Below are 17,798 nucleotides of genomic sequence, written 5' to 3'. Positions count from 1 at the left end.
AAGAACAGGTTTAAGAAGGAAGAACAGTAGTTTGGTCATGGTCATGTTAAGCATGAGACATGTATCAGACATCTTTGTAGAAATATCGATATAGCTTTCTCCTTATTTAACAATTGTTAAGTGTTAATAGAGGAATTATGAAGTTTTTAGAAGGAGCCCCAGATTCAGCATTAATTGGAGGTAGGTGGTAAGGTGTAGAAGATATCTAAACTATAAGCTCCATCTAGACATAAGCTCCATCAAGACAGAGCCAAAATTCTCTATTTTTATTTAAAAATATATTAAGACAGAGCCAAAAGTCTCATTTTTATTTAAAAATCTATTGGCCAGGCATGGTATCTCATGCCTATCATCCCAGCACCTTAAGAGGCCAAGGCAGGAGAATCACTTGAGAATCTCGAGACCTGCCTGAGTGACATAGACCCTGTTTCTGTAAAAATAATAAAAATTAGCCAGGTGTGGTGCTGCATGTCTGTGGTCTCACATACTGGAGGCTGAGATGGGGTGATTGCTTGAGCCTGGGAGAACAAGGATGCAGTAAGCCATGATTGCAGCACTGCACTCCATTCTGGGCAACAGAGCAAGACCCTACTCGAAAAAAATAAAATAATAAAAGATAAACATCATTTGCCTCCCCTACTGTAATGTTGACATGTACATAGTAAATTCTCATAAAGATATGATCATTGAATAACTAAAGACCTGAGTGCTAAAGAATTAAGTGATTACCAATAGCCACTATTTATTCATTTAAGTGCCTGGCACTGCTTCATTTTACATATATGTTCTCATATAATTCTCATTAAGACCATTATTATTATGACAATTTTATAGAACAGGAAACTGAGACTTGGAGAAGTTAAATTAATTGCTCAAGGACAATTTACCTTACTCTTTAGCCACTGTTTTATATCACCAAGAGGAGTATGAGGACAGGACAATAGAAGTTGTCCAGGTAAAGAGAACAACATACTTAAAGTTGAAGGTCCAAAGGGGCCATCACATCTGCAGGAGACCTTCAGCACTGTGTGTAGTGGACTAATCACCTTCCAAACTGGTGTTCGTATAGTACTTGACTGTTTTTAGAAGTACTTTATCATAGACTCTCATCATAGTCTTTGAAAGGTAGAGAACGGTTTTCATTAACAGCATTGAGTTGGTATGAAAGTAGGCTTGTGGGACTCAGTTTACAAATGTAGTCAATAATAACTAAGGTTTGAACTTGGGACTTATTTTACCAAAATATAAAATAATTTCTTGCATTTCTAAGTATTTAAAATCTTGTCAGGAATCCACTGTGGGGAGGGGGGATGAGGAAATATACATGGGGAATACATACATTTTGATATTAAAAAAATGGAAGCTGCAAAAGAATTTATAAGATAGAAATGAGTCATCTGTAAGGTGATGGTAATATAGTCATAGCTGTCATTTTCAATCACTTAGGGTGTGCCAGATGTGGTACTAGGATCTTTACATGCATTTGTTAAATTTAATCTCACAGCAGTTGAATAGGAGGTTCTGTTTTCATCTCCGTTTGAGAGATGAAGAAATTGAGGCTGAGAGAGACTAAAGCAACACATTGGAGGTCATTATATAGCTAGGAAGTTGCAGAGTCAAGAAATGAAGCAAGAACCTCTGAAATGAGCGTTCAGGCTCCCAAATAGCTGGGTCAGAAGCTACACCACCTGGGCAGTATTTTATTTTTCTCTTTGTAACGTCAAAGGTGAAATTAACAACTCCAAGGAGATTCTGATGAGTGAGAAATTATTTTCTGAACCACAGTAACCTTTACATTTGTGTTCACCAGCCCTGAATCGGTTTTCACCCTAGCTTTGCACACTCTTTTATCACAGCTTAAGACAGCAGATGGCTCTCTTGCGTTTTCTTTCACTTACCTCCATCCGTAAACAACTAAACAGCATTTTGGGGGAAGTAAAATGAAAATGCAGGGATTAAGCTAAAAGACCTTGATTATCCCAATGCTGCCCACCTCTCCAAGTTCCCTTAAAATAGGAAGCCACGTAGAAAAGAAAAGATCGCTTGAGGCTCCTGAAATTCACAGCCAGAATAGATGCCTGGAGACTCCTGAGTCTTCTATTCCATGTGCTGCGCCAGGGGTCTGAACACTCAAGAAAGAAAGAGTATCTCTCGGTTTTGGAAAAGCTGAAAGGCTTTGTGCTCCAAGGTGTGTTATTAACGTCGGTAGAAGCTGTGAAGGTTAATTTCCTTCCTACCTTAATGGGGGAAAGTGAGAAACTGCTTTTAGGGGAGGAAAGTGTCAGAGACCCTCACAGCCAGCACTTTTCACAATCAGAGAACTTGGATCTGCTGGAAGAGGTGTGACTGGGGCGGGATCCCTGTCCGCGGTGCTGAATGTCAGCCTGGTCTGAGACTGCTGAACAATAAAGGGAGGGCTCTGAGAGAACCAAAAACTGAACTCCTGACCTCCAGTTTAAGGATTTGGGGGAAAGGCAGCAGTATAAGAAAATGCCTGCAAAAATATAAGCACAGCTATAAGAACAAGAAGCTTAATGTCACTCTTTTCAAATTAATATACTTGGAACATGCATCAAAAGGCTTAAAGAACCTTTAAAAATAACCTAGGTATGTTGGTTGGGGAGGTCATACTAGATTTAAGAGGTCATTATACTTAACATTTTACTTCTTTGAAACACTCACTGCAAGGAGCCTTAGATAATAAACCTGGATGCTTTAATCTTACAGTCACTTGCAAATTCAAATCTAGAACTTCTGAAATGTACAAATGGCCTTTTTTCAGGAATGGAAACCAAGAGTAGTCACTCTTAATGTTCTGTGGGACTCATTTCAGTGAATTGAAACAACAGCCACACTCAATAGCCATTTAATTAGTTATTTTCATCTCCCTATAGACGTCTTTCCCTTTTTAAGCAGGACCACAGCAACCCAACACAAATACACACTCACCAAAAATGGAAGAAAAGAGACATATGAAACAGAAAATAAAGAGGAAGAGGCAGAGCAAAATAAATAGCATGCCCTTTCCCCTCACCTTTGCTGTTTTATGAGTGACTAGGGATTGCAGGTTTCTAGCAAAATCACTCTGGCATATCCCTTTTAATAACTGTAGTATTTGTTGATGTAACATAGCAAAGTGTGGAAAACACTTCCAGAAGTACATGTTTTAATATTAAATGTGATATACCCCATCGTAAAGCCAATGATGCCTGCCTTATATCTAAATCTACATACTCCCATTAGCTTGTATTTCCTTCCCAAAAGGAGACTTGTTGGTAAATATGGAGTGAAGGTGGGAAGAGCAGCCCAGCCGTGGTTGCACCCATGGAGAAGCTGTGGATCCGTTGCTTAGAGCAGATGGTGCCTAGCCTCCCTCTAATCTGCTGCACTTCCCCCAAGTTGCCTGGTGGCGAGTACTTTACTGCCTATTCCTGAGACAAAGAGAAAGTGTGTTTTGGTTGAGAACTGCTCCCAGGGATGCCTGTGTAGTGTGCCTGCCCTCTTTCCAGCTCTAAAGCAGTCACTGGAGAAGAAGGTGGTTGCAAGTCTCCTGATTACCAAATGAGTCTTATTTTCCCCCTTGCTTCACACTGAATTTTGAGAAGTCTAGTTTGAACATTTCTTTTCCTTTAGCTGCCTGAGCTGATAGGGGCAAAGCAGTGTCAAGGGAAGGGGAGAAAAGTAAGAAGCCGGGAGCAAGAGCTGCGCTTGGTTCTGCCACTCTGGTGTATCCTAGAAACCACGGAGCCATGTTCATCCAAGCATGAAGTGTCTGTCTCCCAACCTCCCACCCTCCCCCCACTTTGTTTTTTCGGGTGCCCTCCACTGCCGCCCTTTCTCTTGGAACCTCACATTTTCAGTTATCCAAGAGAGAACCACTGTCGGGACACAGACAGAAAATCAAGGGGAGGAGACGGTGGCTGTTGTATTTGAATTTCAGGCACAGTTCAGATGGCTTTGCTCCCTGAGATAGCTTCTCTGCCCAGGGACGCCAGAAGACGACAGCTCAAATTGGAGTGTCCTGTCTGACTGCTTTTCGCTGGCACTGGAATAGTGTGACACCCTCCTCTGCCCCTTGTATTTCTGCCCTGACTTCTTCAATATTCTCCTGAGCGTTTATCCTACCCAGCTGCTGTTCTGTAGCAGCTACTGCGGCTGTCATCTCCTCCTCCCTGGGCTGGGGAGCAGATTTGGGAGTGGGGTCTTTCTATCTCGCCTGATCACATCTTCTCTCCTTCCCTTCCCTCCTTTTTGCTCCGTGTAGCCTTTCAAAATGACAAACCTACCCTTCCTGGCAGCAGAAGGGAGGATCCTGCAAGTTTGGGTGGACTAGGTGAGGAGTGGAAGCGCCTCCCTCCTCCCTCCACCCCGGGGTTGGGGGGGTGGGGGGCGTTGGTGCTGAAGGGATTAGCAGGGAGGGCGGAAACCACCTTGCCCTCCAGTCGCTGCTGAGAGTTTCTGTGCACCGGGAACCACGTTAAGACCAAGAAGCCCCAACCAAGCCTCGGAAGCCTCGGGAACCAGCGAGTTGCATCTAAGAAAAAGCACCCCGATGTTCCTGCAATTCCACCTGCTTTGGCTTAGCCTCTTAGCACCCCACCCCTGCAATCCATCTTAGCTTGCTTTCTTATGATTTTAAAATTATTATTATCTGTACGTTTTGTTTCTTTCTGAAGAGATACATCAGGAGGGGGCCACATAGGTGGAGGGGGTGTAGCGGGGTGGGAACGGAGGGTTTGATTAGAGATCTCAGGGGAGAAGATTGGTCTCTCCAGATGCTGATTTCCAAAGCACTTGACAATCACCGGCAGAAGCCCAGAGCGGGCGGCGCCGGCGGCCGCACCGGCCCGGGGGCAGCTGGAGCCCGGCGCTGAGTCCTGCCCAGCGCGACCCGGACCGACAGAGGCACACAGAACCTGCCGGGACCCGCCCTCCAGCCCGCGCCCGCCCAGGGAGCCAGCGGCCCGCTCTACCTCCCTCCCGGGAGGCGGGCAGGGCGAGGAGGCAGCGTGAGTGGCGGTGGAGACCCCCGCGAGGGCTCCGGCGACCAGTGGTGACCGGCAGCGCCTGAAGCCACGGTCCCGCTCTCTACTCTGACGCGGCCAAGCGGCGGCGGCCACGACCTCCGGCTCCCCGGGATCGTCCCGCTGCGCCCAGGGCGCATCTGCGCGCCTGGCCCCGCGCCCTGAGGAGAGGGCGATGGGTCCCAGTCAGGACTGAGCTCCCCTTCCCCTCTCCTCAGCCCCGCCTGGCGCCCCCTCATCTGCCCCGAGGGCGAGCCTCGGTCTGCACCGAAGCCTTCCCCTCCGGTGCCCCAGGCTCGCAGTCCTCCTGCGCCCTCTCTCCCCGGACCCGTTCCCAGGGCCACCATGGCCGCGGCCATCGCCAGCGGCTTGATCCGCCAGAAGCGGCAGGCGCGGGAGCAGCACTGGGACCGGCCGTCTGCCAGCAGGAGGCGGAGCAGCCCCAGCAAGAACCGCGGGCTCTGCAACGGCAACCTGGTGGATATCTTCTCCAAAGTGCGCATCTTCGGCCTCAAGAAGCGCAGGTTGCGGCGCCAAGGTCTGTGGGGGTCACGGCCGGGAGGTGCGCCTTGGGTCACTCCTTCCCGGCATGGACTGAGCTTCCCCCGGCTCCTTCTCTCCCTGGGTCTCCCCGTCCACCCCGGGCCAGGTCTCCCTTCCCAGCACCCTGGGCGGGCACCGTCTTGGGGACCCGGGAGTCCGCTGTGGGGCAACCTGTAGCCGCCGAGAAGTGCAGCCGCTGTAGCTGGCAAGTTGGCTGCTAGTTGCCAGTGGCTCCTGCGCTCCGCGTCCCTGCAGGCTGGACTCTGGGAAACCTGTTTCGAGTCTCGGCTTCCCCGGAGGACTGGGTCTGGCTCTGGAACGCGGGGCACCCCTTCCTGCCACACCCGGGGTCGCGCCGCCGCTCCTTGCAGTCTGATCTGAGCTGGCTAGGGTTTCCATGAGGTGGGCCTCACTTGGTCTTTGGGGTCTCCTGGAAACCTCCTGGGTTCCCAGACTTTGGCCAAGTGTGGGGATTCTGGCGGTGCCCCCAGCGGGGGTTGCTGTGGAAGAAGTGGAGGGTGTGTGAACTATGGCCCAGTCCGCTAAGGTCTAGCAGTAGATACCTTAGTGCGCAGCCCCCGGCTCTGCAGCCCTTCAATCAAAGCCTGAGATGGGGACAGGGGCGCAGGGAGTCTGAGGAAAGAGTCTGAATTCTGGCGAGTGGGGGGGCAGAGGTAGAAGTCCCTAATATGTGTCAGATATAATTGAAAAACTGGCGAATTCCCTGAGACACAAGCTGCTACTATATAAAGGTGACTAGAATAGTTATCTTACTACAGGTATTTGTTTGAGAAACTGGTACCTAGGGTGACCTTCTTTCGCTGCCTTTGAAATGCCAGGGTTTGAGAAGGCATCCTACTCAGGAGCCAGGCGCTTTTGTCTCTCTCTGCCCGTCTCTGCATCCAGTTGCTAAGGCTGGTTGTTTTGAGAGCATGTGGCGTGTTTGGTGGGGGAAATAGACATTGCTGGTTTTTCATAACCAAGTGGGGTTGGTAGGAAACACTGAAGGATATATTTACATTAATGGGAGTGAATGTTTGCCCAGCACATTACATTCTCGGCTCCCAGCTGTATTTGTTTTAAATGCCCTGTTGTTTCAAAGACGGGGTATATATAGAAGCATAAGCTATACATGTGTTTCTCTGTGAGTGAGTGAGTGAGTGAGTGTCCTTACATTTGCAAACTGATGACCAAAAGTTTTGATCCTTTTTATTTGCTGTTATTTTAAAAAAGGTGAATTCTAAATATTTTAAAAGGACAATTGCTTGTTGCCACATTTAAGAAATTGGAGATTTCTTGAAGATTGCTCTTACTATTAAGCTTAAAAGGCAAAGATAGGAAGAAAATCAGAATGGAAGTTCTGTTAGAGAAATAAAATATAAATAAAATAGGGACTTCTTGTTGGAGAATTTGGGGTTAACCATATTTTCAGACCAGTGCCTAGAGCCTTATCCAGTCCACCTTGGTGTAATGAGACCAACTCGACTGCCTTAATCACCGTTGATAGATGAAAGATCAACCCATCATGACTTAAATTGTGCTTTTCCCCTTATGTCATCAGACTCTCTTTTAGAATATGGTTTCCACCACATAGAGCTCCAAATTGGCTGTCTACTTAAAGTAAATTAACACACTATCTACTAAATAAGCTTATTTTAATATAAACAATGATTAAAACTTACTGTGTATATTCCTTAAGAATATAGTCAGTAGATTATTTTATAAATATGAATAATAAATGTTTTGTGCCGTATTGGGTGGTGAAGGAGGATTTGCTTTACACTTGATGAATTTTAAGTTGGGGGTTTACTTTTTTTGTCAGTATAGAAAGAAATCTGATTTTCTAATAGTCCATTTCTCTATTTTCGTCCCTGACTGCTCTCTTTGAAATAATAAGCAATCTTCAATGTTCTGTAAGAAAAATATATTTCAGGTCATTTCCCTACCTTACTTTTGACAGGAAAATTGAAGAGAAGATATGTTATAAAAAATATGATGAGAATTTTTTTATTCTTATGTTTCTTATATATATATATATATATATATATATATATAATATATTCATCAGTGTAGAAAAATACCAATATATCTCTTGAGTATCCAAAAAGGATTAATTCATTAGCATCACTGATTTTAAACAAAACAAACATTAAGACTGTATGTTACATAAGTTATATATTGACATATAAAGATGTGCTTTCATATTATTATATGTAACATGTATTTAATTAAATATTATTTTAGGACACTTTTTAAGCATATTTACCTTCTTCTTACACAGTCTTTACATAGGGAATTGCCCTCAGAAAATTTTAAAAATTATATTTGTTAATGTAAAGACACAACTTTTAAGTCTGATGGGTTTATATGTCTTTAGAGTTGAAAACAATTAATATAACAATTATTGAATCATTACAATCTGTTAGGGTCTGTTGCAGGTATTATATATGTACAGAAGTGAATAGAAGAGTTGAAGTTCCTGCCATCAAGGAACTCACAAACATGGGCTAGAGAGTCATTGCCTATGGAAAGAACAAATTAATAAGAAATTATAAAATTCAAAGTCCTATAAAGCATGAAGAGAGCTGGGATAAAGAATTATTGGGAAGAGAGGGCTGGGGAAAGGGATCTAATTAGATAAAGTAGTCAGGGTTGACAACACTGGCATCCACAGGTTGAAAGCTGACAGGTAAGAAGGATGCAGAGGTTTTAAGAGGAGGTGGAAGGAGCAATGTATGTGCAGAGACCTGGAGGTGGAAAAAATCTTGTCCCATTGGGATAAAAAAAGGCATAGAAATTTTAAACACATTATCAAGTTATACTTTGATATGCTTGCAAACAGAATAAAGAATAGTTCCATATTTTGTGTTTTGGGGAAGGGTAATATACATTTTTTAAATGTAGAGTTTTAAAAAATCCTTTATAAATAGTAATTTATTTTAAATGTAGGGTTTTAAAAAGTCTCTTATTAAGTAGTAATTAAGTAGTAATGAAAACAGTATTGAGTTGGAGCTATATACCTACACACATTCCCATTTCCATCACCCCTACCCCCGTAGAAGAGTGATGTTTATACCAGTTGACTTGCTCTTATGAAGAACAGAAATTTGCAAGATGGCTATTAATGGTGTGGTAGTTACCATGACTGTAGCCCACCTTTCTGAATTCAGCTCCATCTACCCTTTCCTGACCTCCACAGATTTCAAACACAATTCAATCCCATTACCCCACCCCTCTGAAATTAGTCATATGCTTTCAAATCCTCATCCTTTTGTTCCTGCTTTACTGTGTACCTAGCATCTTCTCCTCACTTCTACATTCACCTGTTGAAATTATGAAATTACTCTCATTTTTAAAAGCTGAAAGAAAATGCCATCTCCTCTCAGACGCCTTCCCTTATTGGATAGAACTAACAGTAATTCTCCTGTGGCACTTTATACCTCACTGTCATTGTTTATACCTGATCATAATTAACTCAGTACACATATTCAACTGATTTAGGTGAGAAGCAAAGTCTGTATTTTCTGCATCTTCATAGCCTCTCAAATCTTGTTAGAGTCTTTACCACATACTGGGTTCTCCTCATTGCCCTTGGATTGGAGTGAAATAAGGAAGGTCAACAGGCCCAAGCTAAAAAAGAAAGTATCCTTGAACCAGAGTGATCTAACTAGATAATTTTAGACATAAAAATACTTTTCAAATTTTATACATTTTCTTACTTTTCCCAAATAAATATAATTATACCTTTTAACAAAGAATTAGAGGGATTACATATGTGTGGGTTATTTATAAGAATGCAAGAATATAAACAACCTCATTTTAAAGCTTAATTAATAACATAGATATGTAGAACATATATTGATTTAGTCAAAGAAGGGAATTTACAAGGAAATAAACAGTTTGCAAATAGTTTTATTATATGGAGTCTTAACAAAAAATGAAAACTGGAGTAGAAACTGATCACAAGGATCTATAATGAACATTGTATCCCCAAAAGTGTTATGTTTTTATTATGAATGTTTCAATCAAACAAGAACCATAATTGTTCACAAGATAAAAACCTTTCTAAATCTTTGGCATGGCTGCTAATGCAGTTGCTTCTCGAAATTTACTTTTTTGGGGGGCTGTGATCATATGAGCTATGGTATTAGGTGCCACATATGCTTAATCAGTAGGTACGCGGGTTTCTTACTAACATTTTAACAAAATAAATTACAGTATGAATAAGGAATGGAAAGTGAGATACTTAAAATGTGTTTTAAAGTTAATGCATAATATAAAATGCAGAAATGTATGTTCACCTACGTAAACAAAACTGCTTTGCTCCAGTGTGATAGTGAAATTCACCAGTTATCCTAAGAATAGTGTCCTTCCTTTTTATAAGGTGCTGTATAAGGAAAGAAGTGTCCACCCTCTCAGAAAATAATCAACAGCCAATAGTCATCAAAAAAACCACTGCTTTTGGTGCTACTGTTTTGTGTCATTACCATATACATATACAATGACCACATGCTTGTTTATTTTGGTTGTTTAGGTTAAACTAAAAGAAGGGAACATTTTTCTTCAAAGTTTTTTTTTTTTGGAAGGTATTTTCTCTTTGGTTTTGGTTCTCTAAGGTCATACCCATTGGAGTCACTGTACATTAATACCTACACATTAATAACTGTCACTAACTTTTTGATAATTATAATTTTCTTATGTGTTTGTTGTATTAAGCTTAGATCAAATTGTGGTTTTCTAAATTAAAATGTTAAGTTTTTTTGTTTTGTTTTAACAAGGGGCATATTGCAAATGCCATTTCTAAGGGGGAGATCTTATGAGAGTATTACTGGATTGGTCAATGAAATAATGTTAGAGACAAAAAGGTATTCATTGTTCATTTATACATTTTTTCCTGTGGCTTAATTGTTATGATTTCACAGGCCACATTTGCTACAGGTTTCTGAAAATGTTTAATATCTCAGTAGTTCAATAAGTAAAGCGTAAAACAGTGTAGCAGGTTAGGTATGATATAATTAAAAACAAATAACATGGTTTGCTTTCGGTTGAGTTATATCCATAGATTGAGTTGAGTATATATACACAAAAAATACTTAAAAATTTATGGCCAATTTCTTTACCAATTTCTTCTAGTAAAGAAATCTTTTGGCTTTTCCTAACAAGATTTCAGATACACCAAACCTTCTGTCCCAAAGTTACCATAATCAATTATAGGTTTCCCTTTACATTTTGAATTTGAATCCTTTTACATTTAGCCCCAAACTTCTGATTTTTGTTAGTAATTCCATTCTCTATGATACTGTGAGAAAAAACATTTTCAAATTCAATAAGAACCTCTCTTCTCTTTGGTGTAAAATTATTTCTTCTAAATTTTATTTACTTATTTTTTTAAAAAAATGGTAGAAATTTAAAATGAAAGCTTTCTAAATATGATTTATCTATTTAGTTATGGAATTCTATATTTTTCCTAGGCACAGTTTTTATTAATTTCTCCCTAGTGAGAATCTTTAGCCAAAGAGGACTATGATATTTAGATAATACAGATGTGTAATATTTCAAATATTGTTTTAGCACCCAGCAACTAACACACACACACACACACACACACACACACACACACACGTGAATCCAAATTTGTAGAGACCATTTCAGTACGCCAATGCAATTTAAACCCAGTTACAGTGTTTGCATTAGAAAACAACTAATTTAGTAGTTTTTGTCTATAATGGTCCAGCATTCACTTTAAGAAACTCAGATCACATGAAAATGTCACCATTTGATGTTTACTGGGGTGACTGGGTAACAGCAGGGATGGGTAGAAATCCAGACACAGTGTCTTACCATTTTATAATAGTTACTACTTTGTCATTCAGAAAGATGTCTCCTTTCATAACATTGTACTTTGTAATTTCCTTTGTGGAGTGTGTGTTTCTCCCTATGATTTTATAGCTTTTATATTGGGATGGATAGGAGCCCATATGGTATCGCCATAGGGAATGGCCACTTCAAAGTCTTTGTCTCACCAGTACATGGTGTACAACTAACACTTCACAAGTACCTGTTGAATGAATGAAATATATCACATTTGTCAGGACATACATGCAGCAGAAGCACAACATACCAGTTGAGATCAATGAACATATAGCAATGGCTATAATTGGGTAATTATTAATGCATTTAACAACTACCTGCATGACACTCTGTGTCAATTGAATACTATTTAATCTTCACAACAAACCCATGTGGTAGGTACACTACATTATCCATCCCTTAATACACCAAATTATTATCCAGTCATGGATAATACACTAATGTTATCCATTCATTCATTTCACAAATGAGGAATCTAAAACAAAAAAAAAAGCTTGCATAGCTTTAAAGAGTGGGGCTGGGATTAGGAGAAGATCAGCTAACTGTTTAGTCCAACTGCCTGCCTACTATTTGCCTGCACTTACACAGCTGATTTTGGCTGAAGAAAAATACACAGACACATTGGTCCTACTTTAAATTCGCAGTCAATAACCACAGGGGGGCCCTTGGTACATTTTTTTAAAATCCATTTTCATTTAGCTAGATCATATGTCTTACCTTCTCTTGAAATCTCTTATGTCTCCTCTCCCATTTCTACTCTCAGCTATGTCCTTACTTCTATTTGTCTGAGAAAATAGAAATAAATTCACACACTCCACAACTGCTTTTATATGCCTATCTGCTGATCTGTCCATTTAATCCTCTTTTTATTTTTTTTCCTGAACTTGGGGATAAACTCTTAGTGCTGTGATCTAAGATCAAGACCTCCTCAAATTTAGCATTAGATCCTCTCTCCTACTCAGAAATATCAATCCAATAATTTTCCTTTCTTCTGCATCATCCTCCTATATTATTCCACATCCTCCTGTATTATCCTCACCAGCATTTAGATACCTCTAATATTTAGAACATCTTCAATAATTATCCCATCTTAAAAAAGGATCCCCTCTTGATCATGCATTTCTCTCTAGCTATTGAATTAATTGTCTGTTATTGGCAAGACTCTTTGAAAGAGAAGTTGAAACTCCCCTTCTCCCATTCTTTCTTGGACCCTTTCTAATCAGGTGTTTGTCCCCACCAACAAACAGGTCTTGTCAAGATGATACATGAGCTGCAAATGATCAAACTCGATATTCTGTTTTCAGTCTTTATCCTACCTATATAGTATTTAGCATTCAAATTTTCATAATACATTTGTATTTCTTACTATAAAGTGGTAAAGTTAGCATCGAAATACTATTAACCTACCATTTACCCAACCAGTACTCTTTAAGTGGTCCTCTTTTTAGAATGACAATATATTTGGGTTTCTAATTGAGCATATTAATGTTAACTATTCCATGTGACTTGATGTTCGGCCAAACACTGTTAGGACTCAGTTGGTATTTGGGTACCATTAGAAGGCAATGCTTGGTGTTTGCTTCCATAGGAAGAATATTCTTTTCGTTACATGTATTTGTGTTTGGACAGAGTGACTTGTCTTTATAAAACAGAAGAAGATGAATGGTCTTTCTGAGAATTAGCCTTTACATTCAAATATAATAGACGTGTGATTAAGCAATTGCTGTTTTTCAGACTCCTTAATTACTATCATAGCAAATAATAATTGGCAAATTAAAATATTGGTTAATTTGCTTAATGATAAATATCACTCAAGTTCAAGGATTATATAGAAAGAAATAGTTATAAACTTTCAAAGGGCCATTTGCCATAGTTCATTTTCTCTATGAGGAATGTTTTCATGGATACATTTGCTGCTTCTAAGGGTTTCAAGTAGTACTAATATGTTCTACTTCTATATCCACCTGTTACATAGAGACACATAATTAAGATAATGGTTTTGCATTTGTGATTTTAGTTTTTCTATATTAATTTTTGTCAAGATGAACAACAGCTTCTAAGGTGTAAGCAAATGGCAAAGAGCTTGCAATTAGAGTAGAGGAACAAATTTAGAGTAATATTACCTCTTCCAGTGAGATTTTCCAGGGGTATATGTAACTACTGGGCTCAATGACTAGACACGAATGCAGTATCTTTTTTCGGGAAACTCTCGAATGATGGATAGGTAGTTGCTTGTTTATTTTCTTTAGAATCCAACAATTCTCTTTCTTTCAAAAAGGCCTTTTAAATAGTCCAAATCTCATTGCTTAATGTCTTTTTATTCCACCACATGCCTTATTTTTTCTCTTTGAATTTCTGTAAATATTTCCTGCTAATTCTCAGATACATCATGCCCTTTAAATATTTGTTCATGGCTTTTTTATTCTTCTTACCATTTGGCCAACTTACAATTGTTTAACTCTATTAATCTTTCTGCATAAGTAAATGCCACCAGCACCTTAATCATTTCTGTGGCTTAGATTGTCCAATAATTACCTTATCTGTATTCCAGCTAATGAGATGACTGCTGTTTTCATGAAGAGAATTTCATGCTGAGGCCAAACTTGGGGTAGGGAAGACTGGATGCATTTGCTGTCTCCCTTCTCTCTAGGGTGGGGTCTGATTTGAATACAGGGATGAAGATATTGGACAAATCTATGCTAGGTAGAAACAGTCTTACTGGTTTCATACCTGATGAATTAGAGGAAAATGTAGGAAAAGTAACCAAACATCTTCACTGTATCTGATTGGATTAGAAGGGTTGTATACCACATCTCATGCTTCTCCCAACAACAGGGCATAGTTGGTATTATTTTCATTTCATGGATGAGGAAGTAAAGTAATTTTTCCAGGAACTCATAGTGGTCAGGGGCATATTGAATATAGATCTGACTGAGATAGGGTACAGTTTTAGAATTAACTAATCCTAAATCATAATAAAGGTCAGCATTAGATTCTAGTGTCTTCCTGGATGCACCCCTAGAATGGGCTAGAATGTTAACCACAAGGTTTCCTCTGTTCATTCCTACAAATTTAACACGAGAGAACATGAGGCAGAAACTGGGACAGTAGTGTTACAAATGATGACCACTTTGCAGAAAAGAGCCTTCTTCAGCTCTGCCTCCACTTCTTTCTGTTCAATGCTTGAGACACTAGTTTAAAAAGCTGTATAGAACAGCAGAGTTCAGGCACATCTGTTCCATCATCTCTTAGACTTTCCTTTTAGAGTAAGCCACTAAAGAGGGTGAGGCAAGGTTGAAGTTTTCCTTTAAGAGATTGAGTGTTTCATGTTTGTCCAGCTTTTATTTTTGACAACCCAATGCCTTTGCATTTTGGAAAATTATAAAAGTTACAAAAGTTGCTGAAGTTTCGAGAACATGGAACTAATGAGCAAAGGTTTCCTGTTTCCACACTACTGCTGCTGAACTGACACAATTTTTATCATTAGAAATGCCCCTGGTGTCCAAACACTCCCATAAATGTTACCAATTTTACTTTCTGCGTGGTTTATCGTTGTATAGTCAAGTGAAACTGAGATGCAGAGTACACTGTTAAGTACTTTTTGCAACTTTCAGTAGTAACAGATCAGGCTACCCTAAAGGTAAAGGTACAATGTTTGTATCTGTGTGGGATTTTCTTTTGCCCCATGGTAGTAGTTACAAGGAATTCTTCAGCATAATCTCCCCAGGAACCTTAGTTTACAAGCTAAGTATTTCTATTTGTTCACTTTTTGAAAAAGAAAACAGCACTTTGTAACATCCGTTTTTAAGCACTAACTAGTGTCATCATAATTGGCTAAACTCACGTTGCTATTCCTTTTACTTTTTAAATTTTCTGCAAAATTCTCATTGACATCTCCTGAGATAGGCCTGTTGATTTTTTTTTTCTTAAAAAGCAAATGTAAGAAAATACCCTAAATCTCACCTGCATTGTGTCTCACACATTTCCATCAGTATTATTCACCACTATCCTTACTAGAATCCAAAGGTCCACACACAACTGCCACCATCCATACTGTGGTGGGTGCTGGAAAAGCCCTGGACACAGACACAGAACACTCTGGGTCTCACCCTGCCACAAACTGGCTGGAAAACTTGGGCAGGTCTGTCAACTCGCAGAGACCTCTCTGCAATGACTCCATTGAACAAGACAATTTGAGAGACACCTCTCAGCTTTAAATTCTTCTTTTGCACACTGTGTAGAGTCCCTCATGAATTAGGTCTTAGAATATTGAGGCAGAAGTGTGTTTCTCTGCCACAGGAATTATGTGTTACATTAAAAGGCCATCTACATTGTGGTTTTAATTTGTGGGATGGACACCTTAAAAGCCCTGACTTCAACACTATGCAATCTATGCATGTAACAAAATTGCAACTGTACTCCATATACTTACACAAACAAACACACACAAAAGGCCCTCTGGAGGTGAGAACTCTCCTCTGGATGGTGACAGGCTATGTTGAGTGTCTGTCTCCCTGTCCCTGCCTCACCCCCTTGCTTTAGGGTTGGCTTTGACGCCATGCTTCCTGTCGGCTGCTCATTAAATGCAGCCTGAAAATAGGTGGTTAATCATCTTTGTATTTTCTATAGATTCTATACATTTGTGGCACACAGCCCTCCCTCCTTGCCTATAGTCACCCTACTCTATATTAAGGCATATAAAAGCTATAATTTTCCTACGTTCACAGATTTGAATATTGAGACAGGAAAAAAAAAAAGCCTACCCAAGTCTCCACTGAAAGTCTGTTTAATGCCTCCTAGCATTTATAGAACTCAATTCTTCCAGACACTTTGTTTTATCTTAACAAGTCTCATTATTTTCTTCTAGGGTTGGAATCTGCACAGAATTATTTTTTAAAAACCTGCAGCTTGTGTAAATAAGAGCAGTCACACTAGGTGCAAAGTTAAAACCCATTTAAAGAGAATGGGCTTCAATGAGGAAATATGGAAATAATGACAAGCCTGGGAAAAGAGGTCTAATTAACATGAATGACCACACACAACACACAAACATGCACGTGTATGCATGTGCACACACACACATGCACAGACACACACACACACAAAATTAGAGTCTCCACAACTCTGGTCTGTAATTTAAATGAATATCAAATTGCCTCATAGCAATTTCAGATCTTCAGGCTGAAGCTCTGGTAGGTCATATTGAACATATTCCTCAACGACAGCATGCCATGCTCCTAAATAGCCACTAGAATTCATTTGAAAAGAGCAATACACAAACAAAAAAACCCAGAAAACTGGCAAGCTAATCTAGATGACATTGGATGAACTGGAAAACTGAGACCATTGGATGCTAACCAATTTGAATTATCAGTAGCAACTAGCTTCCTTTGGAAGAGAGGAAGAAACACCAAATAAGTGAGGTTTTCAATTTTAATAAGTTGCATTAGTCAAACATAGAACTAAAGCTATTGGATTCTTATTAAAAGTGCCTCTTCTGAAAGAAGGCTAGACTAATGTGTTTCTGATTAGCAGTCAACCAGTGAAATTTCAGATTCTCAAAATCATGACAGGATTTTGAGCAGGAAAAACATCCCTTGGTAAAACTCTCAGTAAATAGTAACTTTCCAAGTGAAGAAAATAATTATAAGTCAAGAGAATCGCTTATGGCTTCAGGGAGTTGGTTATTCTGCACTTACTGGCACTTGCATTCAAGGTGATTCCATTTTGAATGTATTACACACAGATGGTTTGATTAAACATACTGAGTTAATAGTGGCTGTATCGATATTGGCTGCCTCAGATTGGCTGCAGGCATCTTGTTTCATGAAGAAAAATGGGGTGGGCTGTGTGCTGCATATCTTGACATGGTATTTAAAATTCCAGTTAAGAAACTATATAATACACACAAATATTTGATATTTGTCTGTTGGGTTTGTTCTTAAGAAATATATGAGCCTCTTTCATTTAAATACCCCTGGACAGTGTAAAGAAACTTAGACACAAGAAATATCAAGAAGCTTAAAAAAAAAAAAGAGCATAAGGACAGAAAATAATAATATAATAAAATCAGGGACCGGGCACAGTGGTTAACGCCTTTAATCCCAGCGCTTTCAGAAGCTGAGGCAGGTGGATCATGAGGTCAGGAGATCAAGACTATCCTGGCCAACATGGTGAAACCCCAGCGGTTCAACTTTCACCTCCCGGGTTCAAACAGTTCTCCCATCTCAGCCTTAAGAGCAGCTGGGATTACATGTGTGAACAACCGCACTTAGCTAATTTTTGTATTTTTAATAAAGACGGGGTTTCACCATGTTGGCCAGGCTGGTCTTGAACTCCTGACCTCAGGTGACCCACCCA

General features: G+C 40.0%; 1 protein-coding gene across 11 annotated transcripts in view; it reads left to right on the top strand.

The window, feature by feature from the left end:
* FGF14 (fibroblast growth factor 14) overlaps positions 1 to 17,798 on the top strand; it is a 686,012-nt gene that overhangs the window by 468,851 nt on the left and 199,363 nt on the right. The window contains exon 1 of one of the 11 annotated variants that reach the window (XM_017970283.5): positions 4,441 to 5,562. The exons of the other annotated variants lie outside the window; for them this stretch is intronic. Within the exon in view, the coding sequence (XP_017825772.1) occupies positions 5,370 to 5,562 (193 nt within the window). The 5' untranslated portion in view covers positions 4,441 to 5,369. Of the gene's footprint in view, positions 1 to 4,440; positions 5,563 to 17,798 lie in introns of those variants that run through there. 11 annotated transcript variants of the gene reach the window in all.

The sequence above is a fragment of the Callithrix jacchus genome, chromosome 1, assembly GCF_049354715.1.
Source record: "Callithrix jacchus isolate 240 chromosome 1, calJac240_pri, whole genome shotgun sequence".
Lineage (NCBI taxonomy): Eukaryota > Metazoa > Chordata > Mammalia > Primates > Cebidae > Callithrix > Callithrix jacchus.
This window is presented reverse-complemented; position numbering and strand designations above follow the sequence as displayed.